The sequence below is a fragment of the Heterodontus francisci genome, chromosome 10 (assembly GCF_036365525.1).
Source record: "Heterodontus francisci isolate sHetFra1 chromosome 10, sHetFra1.hap1, whole genome shotgun sequence".
NCBI classification, from domain to species: domain Eukaryota; kingdom Metazoa; phylum Chordata; class Chondrichthyes; order Heterodontiformes; family Heterodontidae; genus Heterodontus; species Heterodontus francisci.
Window position 1 is genome coordinate 70,338,415 of NC_090380.1, and position 8,255 is coordinate 70,346,669.

The window sequence follows — 8,255 nt, forward strand, 5'->3', positions numbered from 1 at the left end:
TTACTTGCTTGCTTACAACAAAGCTGAGATGGGGTCTACACGTCAAAAGCAAACAGTTATTCCAGTCAGAGTGTATACATTAACCTGTAAAACTGGACCATCTGGCATAGGGTTCAAGACAAAACAGAAAACCAGTGCAATAATCAAAGCAAAATACTGCGGATGCTGGAAATCTGAAATAAAAACAAAGTGCTGGATTACTCAGCAGGTCTGGAGAAACAAGGTTAACGTTTCAGGTCTGTGACCTTTCATCCGAACGGTGCAAGGTCACAGACCTGAAACGTTAACTGTTTCTCTCTCCGTATATGCCGCCAGACCTGCAGAGAAAACCAGTGCATCCTAGCTTATACATCCAAAAAGAATTAACAACAATCCTCCACATTGCAGTATCCAAGTTTTCTTTTAAAAAATTCAAAAATAACTCCAAGGATTTTACCTCCACTTATCTACCATATGTACATCATTCTGCTTGCAGAACTTTCTGATGTGCCCCAATTTGAACCCTGTGCCTCATTATCAAAATAGGTAATACAGCCTAATGTCTTAATGTCAAAATAGGACATTAGCCATTGTGAGCAGAAAATCCAACAACCCATTAACAAGCAAGCTCATTGCCATTTCCATAGCAACACTCGACAATGGGAGTTAAACTGAATGTGAATCCCCATAAATATCTGACTGACTTCTGAGTTAACTCTCAACCTAGCACCGGTGAACATCCAAAATAAAAAGATGAAAAATCCAAACCTCCATCTAGTTACACTCATACCAGTATCCCATGACATTTCTCACATTTACTAGGAAGGTAGAGAGGAGAAGGAGGAGATGGGAGAGGATTGGCAAGAGAAAATATTTGATATCTTGGCAGTAAAGGAAAGGATTTGAAGTTCTGGTAAATACTTTTTAGAATAATAGATATAACTTTTTAAAATAAATGAGCTGGGAGCAGACGAGATATATGGGATGAGGACTACTGCTCTTGCAGAAGATAAACAAAAATGGTTGTTTCCATATTGTAATTTCAATGAAATAGTACTATTCACAGTCAGTTGAAGCATACATTGTCAATATCAAACTGTTGTTGATGTCCATATATTACAGGTTCACACTCTCCTAATTGTCTATGAATGTTTATTCTGTTTGTGTCCAGATCCGGGTACTGCCTGTGTGGAGTTTGCAAGTTCTCCCTGTGTCTGCGTGGGTTTTCTCCGGGTGCTCCGGTTTCCTCCCACAAGCCAAAAGACTTGCAGGTTGATAGGTAAATTGGCCATTATAAATTGCCCCTAGTATAGGTAGGGAAATATAGGGACAGGTGGGGATGTTTGGTAGGAATATGGGATTAGTGTAGGATTAGTATAAATGGGTGGTTGATGTTCGGCACAGACTCGGTGGGCCGAAGGGCCTGTTTCAGTGCTGTATATCTAATCTAATCTAATCTAATCATCATCTTTTCTCTCTCTATGCTCTTTTGTGATTCAGTGTGCCACACTTTAGCAGAAAGTTGTGAAAAGTCGTGGCATCTGCTGCCACAACTGCACATCCCATCTGCTCCCTATCAGAGGAATTTTCAATCGATTTTGAAATAGAATTTTGTGACCCACAAATTAATTTTAATATATATTATACACACATGCATAGATATCTATATACTGAAGAGTAAATTTTAAGAAAATACCAAAGTAGTAAACAATGAGGATAGTAACAAACTTTAGGAAGACAGAGATAAACTGGTGAAATGAACACACACGTGGCAGATGAAATTTAATGCAGAGCAGTGTGAAGCAATGCATTTCAGTAGGAAGGATGAGGAGCTGCAATATAAATTAAGGGTACAATTTTAAAAGGGGTGTAGGAACCTAGGAATCTGGGGGTGTATGTACACAATTCCTTGAAGGTAGCAGGATAAGTTAAGAAGGCTGTTTAAAAAGCATATGGAATTCTTGGCTTTATTAATAGGGGAAAGAGTACAAATGCAAGAAAGTTATGCTAAACCTCTGTAAAACACTTTTTTTTATTCTTTCATGGAATATGGGCGTCACTGGCAAGGCCAGCATTCGTTGCCCATCCCTCAATGCCCTTAACAACTGAGTGACTAACTAGCCCATTCCAGAGGTCAGTTAAGAGTCAACCACATTGCTGTGGGTCTGGAGTCACATATAGGCCCTCAGCCTTCCCTTTTCAAAAGGGAACATAGCCAGGCTGTTCATCACCTTTCCTTTTCCAGATCAGGTAAGGACAGCAGATTTCATTCCTTAAAGAACACGAGTGAACCAGATGGGTTTTTACAACAATCGATGATCGTTGGGACCATTACTGAGACCAGCTTTCAATTCCAGATGTTTACTAATTAACTGAATGTATTAATTAAACTTAAATTCTACCAGCTGCCATGGTGGGATTTGAGCTCATGTCCCCAGAGCATTAACTTGGGCCTCTGGAATACTAGTTCAGTGACATCACCACTACACCAGTGTCTCCCGCTTAGGCCTCAGCTGGGAGTAGTGTTCGATTCAACTACACTTTAGCAAGGATATAACAGCCTGGAGAGGCTGCAGAAGAGATTTACTAGAATGGTACCAGGATAAAGGGACCTGACTTACATGGAGAGATGGAGAAGCTGGAGTTATCCTCTTTAGAGCAGAGATGGTTAAAAGGATATTTGATACAAGTGGTCAAAATCATGAATGGTTTTGACAGCATAAGTACGGAGAAACTGTTTCCAGTGGCAGCAAGGTCAGTAACCAGAGGAAAAAGATTTAAGGGAAATGGCAGAAGAACCAGAGGTGCATTAAAAAATTTTGGTTTTAGGCAGCAAGTTGACATCATCTGGAATGCACTACATGTGCGCGCATTGGCGGTGGGGGTCACATGGAAGCAGATTCAAAATTAACATTCAAAGGACAGTTGCTTAAACACTTGAAGGAGAAAATAATTACAGGGCAATGGGGAAAAGAGTGGGTTTAATTGGATAGGCCTAATAAAGAGCCAGCACAGACACGATAGGATGAATGTCCTCCTTCTGTGATGTATCATTCTATGATTTTATATCAGAAGAATTTAATAAGGCTTGTAAAATCACCCAAAAGACAAAGTACAAAACCCATATTTGGATACTGTAAACTTGTTGGGAATAATCATACAGTATTTAAATAAACACTGATTTAATGTCTATAAAATTGGCCGCTGCTAAAAGTTCAACATTTATACATTGTAGTTGTTTTTGAAATGAACAAATGCCTTTTCCCGATACAGTAAAACTAAATAAACTGGAAAAACAAGATGAAGTAACAGAGAAAGTTGATGAAGGGAATGCAGTGGTGCGTTGGAATGTCATTAGACTAATAATCCAAAATCCCAGGCTAATGCTCTGGGGACATGGGTTCGAATCCCATCACAAAAGATAACAGATGGTGGAATTTGAATTCAATTAATAAACTGGAATTAAAAGCTAGTCTAGTGGTGACCATGCAACCACTGTATTATTGTAAAAACCCATCTGGTTCACTAATGTCCTTTAGGGAAGGAAATCTGCCAACCTCACCTTGTCTGGCCTACATGTGACTCCGACCCACAGCAATGTGGCTGACTCCTAAATGCCCTCTGAAATGGACTAGCAAGCCACACAGTTGTATCAAACCGCTACAAAGTTTAAGAAAAGGAATGAAACCTGAGACAACCCGGCATCGACCTAGGTACAGGAAACAACAATGGCAAACCCAGCCCTGTCGACCCTGCAAAGTCCTCCTTACTAACATCTGGCGGCTTGTGCCAAAAGTGGGAGTAGTCAAGCAACAGGGTGACATAGTCATGCTCACGGAATCATACCTTACAGACAATGTCCCTGACACCACCATCACCATCCCTGGGTATGTCCTGTCGCACAGGCAGGAGGGACCCACCTGAGGTGGTGGCACAGTGGTATATAGTCAGGAGGGAGTTGCCCTGGGAGTCCTCAACATTGACTCTGGACCTCATGAAGTATCATGACATCAGGCCAATCATGAGGCAGGAAACCCCCTGCCGATTACCACCTACTGCAGCTTCGGCTTCTCCTTGTTGAACACCAATTGGAAGAAGCACTGAGGGTAGCAAGGGCACAAAATATACTCTAGGTGAGGGACTTCAATGTCCATCACCAAGAGTGGCGAGGGAGCACCACTACTGACCAAGCTGGCCAAGTCCAAAGGGACTTGGCTGCTAGACTGGGTCTGCGGCAGGTGGTGAGGGAACCAACAAGAGGGAAAATCTACTTGACCTCGTCCTCACCAATCTACCCGTAGCAGATGCATCTGTCCATGACAGTATTGGTAAGAGTGACCACCGCACGGTTCTTGTGGAGACGAAGTCCCGTCTTCACATTGAGGATACCCACCATCGTGTTGTGTGGCATAGCCACCGTGCTAAATGGGATAGATTTCAAACAGATCTAGCAACTCAAAACTGGGCATCCATGAGGTGCTGTGGGCCATCAGCAGCAGCATTGCATTCAACCACAATCTGTAAACTCATGGCCTGGCATAGCCCCCAATCTACCATTACCTTCAAGCTTGGGGAACCAACCCTGGTTCAATGAAAAATGCACGAGGGCATGCCAGCAGCACCAGGCACACCTAAAAATGAGCTATCAGCCTGGCAAAGCTACAACACAGGACTATGTGCCAAACAGCAGAAGCAGCATGCAACAGACAGGGCCAAGCGATCCCATAACCAAATGCTCTGCACTTCTGCCACATTTAGTTGTGAATGGTGGTGGAGAATTAAACAACTGACAGGGGGAGGAGGCTCCACAAATATCCCCATCATCAACGATGGGGGAGCCCAGAACATCAGTGTAAAAGACAAGCCAGAAGCATTTGCATCCATCTTCAGCCAGAAGTGCCGAGTGGATGATCCATCTCGGCCTCCTCCTGAGGTCCCCAGCATTACAGTCTTCAGCCAATCTGATTTCACGCGGAGTGAATCAAGAAATGGCTGAAGGCACTGGATACTGCAAAGGCTACGGGCCCTGACAACATTCTGGCAATAGAACTGAAGACCTGTGCTCCGGACCTAGCTGCACCCCTAGGCAAGCTGTTCCAGTACAGCTACAACATTGGCATCTACCAGAAAATGTGGAAAATTGCCCAGGTATGTGCTGTGCACAAAAAGCAGGACAAATCCAACTCGGCCAATTACCGCCCTATCGGTCTACTTCCGATCATCAGCAAAATGATGGAAGGGGTCATCGACAGTGCTATCGAGCAGCACTTGATCAGCAATAACCTATTCACTGACGCTCAGTTTGTGTTTCGCCAGACCACTCAACTCCTGACCTCATTACAGCCTTGGTCCAAACATGGACAAAAGAGCTGACCTCCAGAGGTGAGGTGATGCCCTTGAGATCAAGGCAGCATTTGACAGAGTATGGCATCAGAGCACTAGCAAAACTGGAGTCAATGGGAATCGGGGGAAAACTCTCCATTGGTTGGAGTGATACGGAGCACAAAGGAAGATAGTTGTGGAGGTCAATCATCTCAGTCCAAGACATCACTGCAGGAGCTCCTCCGGGTAGGGTCCTAGGCTCAACCATCTTCAGCTGCTTTATCAATAATCTTCCCTCCATCATAAAGTCAGAGGCGGGGACGTTTACTGATGATTGCACAATGTTCAGCACCATTTGCAACTCCTCAGATACTGAAGCAGCCCATGTCCAGATGCAGCAAGACCTGGATAACAACCAGACTTGGGTTGATAAGTGCCAAGTAACATTCACGCCAGACAAGTGCCAGGCAATGACGATCTCAAACAAGAGAGAATCTAACCATCTCCGCTTGATGTTCAATGGCATTACGATCACTGAATCCCACACGAACATCATCCTGGGGGTTACCATTGACCAGAAACGGAACTGGACCAACCACACAAATGCTATGGCTACAAGAGCAGGTCAGAGGCTGGGAATTCTGCAGTGAGTAACTCACCTCCTGTTTCCCCAATGCCTGTCCACCATCTACAAGGCACAAGTCAGGAGTGTGATGGAATACTCTCCACTTGCCTGATTGGGTGCAGCTCCAACAATACTCAAGAAGCTCCACATCCTCCAGGACAAAGCAGCCTGCTTGACTGGCATGCCATCCACCAGCTTCAACATTCACTCCTTCCACCAATGCACAATGACAGCAGTGTGTACCATCTACAAGATGCACTGCAGCAACTCACCAAGGCTCCATTGACAGCACCTTCCAAACCCGTGACCTCTACTACCTAGAAGGACAAGGGCAGTAGATGCATGGGAATACCACCACCTGAATGTTCCCCTCCAAGTCACACAACATCCTGACTTGGAACAATATCGCAGTGTCCCTGGGTGAAAATCCTGGAACTCCCTTCCTAACAGCACTCTTGGTGTACCTACATCCCAAGGACTGCAGTGATTCAAGAAGGCAGCTTCTCAACCACCACCTTCTCAAGGGCAATTAGAGATGGGCATTAAATGCTGGCCGAGCCAGCAACACCCACATCCCACAAACAAATAAATGCTGCGAATATGAATTTTAAGAAAGCATTCGTTAAGGTACCACATAAAAGGCTGGTTAACAAAATTGAGGCTAATGGAATAGGTCAATATCCAATTCGATAGAAAATTGGCTTAAGGACAGAAAATAGTGAGTCATAGTAAATGGTTGCCTTTTAGACTGGAGGATGGTAAACAGTGGTGTTCTCCAAGGGTCAGTGCTGGGACCACTGCTTTTTTGCCATACATACATACATATATATATATCTGGGAATACTGAGTAAAATCTCAAAGTTTGCTGACACCAAACCCGGAGGTGAGGCAAACAGTGAGGATAACATGAAGCGCCTGCAACAGGACACAGATAGGCTGGTAGAATGGGCAGAGAAGTGGCAGATGGAATTTAATACTGACAAGTATCAGGTGATGCATTTTGGCAGAGGATTAGGGAGAGGCAATATAAACTAAATGGCATAGTTCTAAAGAGAGTGCAGGAACAGAGGGACCTGAGGGTGCATGTATCTTTGAAGGTGGCAGGAAATATTGAGAAAGTGGTTAGTAAAGCACATGGAATCTTGGGCATTATAAATGGAGGCATTGAGTACATAGAAAATAGGAGCAAGTGTAGACCATTTGGCAAAAACACTGAAGTTATGCTGAACCTCTATAAAGCTCTGGTTAGGCCCCAACTGGAGTATTGCAACCAGTTCTGGTCACCACACTTTAGGAAGGATGTGAGGTCCCTTGAGAGGGTACAGAGGATATTTACTAGAATGGTTCCTGGGATCAGGGATTTTAGTTTCAAGGTTAGGTTGGAAAAGATGGGTTTGTTCTCCTTAGAACAAAGATTGAGGGGAGATTTAATCGAAGTGTACAAGATTATGACAGACTTAGATAAGTTAGACAAAGAAAAACTGTTCCCATTAACATATGGTGCAAGGACTAGGGGACACACATTGAAAGTTTTGGGCAAAAGATGCAAGGGGAATATGAGGAAGCACTTTTTTTACACAGTGGGTGGTAATGACCTGGAACTCGGTGACAACAAGGATGTTGGAAGAGATGATCAATGACTTTAAGAGGAAGTTGGATGGCCACCTGAGAGTAGTCGACTTGCAGGGCCACAGGGACCAAGCTGCGGAGTGGGACTGACTCCTGACACAGACTAGGGGGCTGAATGGCCTTCTGCTGTGCCGTCAATGACTCTACGACAAACAATCCTACAGAAAATCATCATTCCCCATTTCCAGACAGGAGGCTTATGCTGCCTTTTGCAAATTCCCACGATTTAAAATACATTGGCTGTTGTGTATTTTTTTAAACAAGAGCACCAACACCAAACTCTTACCAAAATGATCATTTCTTACTAACACATAAGATAAGAAAATAACCAGGGTCCAACTCGAACCCGGGTCATCCCTTAATGATAACATAACTTGTCGAATTTCTGTTGGGTCAGTTGGAGGACATGATACACCGTGTACGTCAAAGAAGATCTTCCCTAGTCTCAAGATCCCTACCGAGTAGGCAGCTCTCACCATGTTTACGGCCCTTCCTTGCTCAGAGCCCCGCTTCCAACCGCCCCTTCCTCCCGGTTGATTCTGTTGAACTGAACACACCTCGTCCCATAGCAACGGCGTGGGTATAAACATGGATTTCAATCCAACTTTTTTTTATTTAAACCAAAGCATACGTTTTATTTCGTAACTTTGTGCTTTTGTAAGATTGGAAACATACATTATTTTAAAATCGAAATAATTAA

General features: G+C 43.8%; 1 protein-coding gene across 5 annotated transcripts in view; it reads right to left on the bottom strand.

The window, feature by feature from the left end:
- nme7 (NME/NM23 family member 7) overlaps positions 1–8,252 on the bottom strand; it is a 321,021-nt gene extending 312,769 nt beyond the window's left edge. Inside the window, exon 1 of one of the 5 annotated variants that reach the window (XM_068040700.1) lies at positions 8,014–8,249. In XM_068040700.1, coding sequence (XP_067896801.1) covers positions 8,014–8,145 — 132 coding nt within the window. In that variant the 5' untranslated portion in view covers positions 8,146–8,249. Of the gene's footprint in view, positions 1–8,013 lie in introns of all 5 variants that reach the window. The other 4 variants (XM_068040699.1, XM_068040698.1, XM_068040697.1 and 1 more) reach the window with 4 other exon arrangements.
- Between the last annotated feature and the right edge of the window lie 3 nt (positions 8,253–8,255).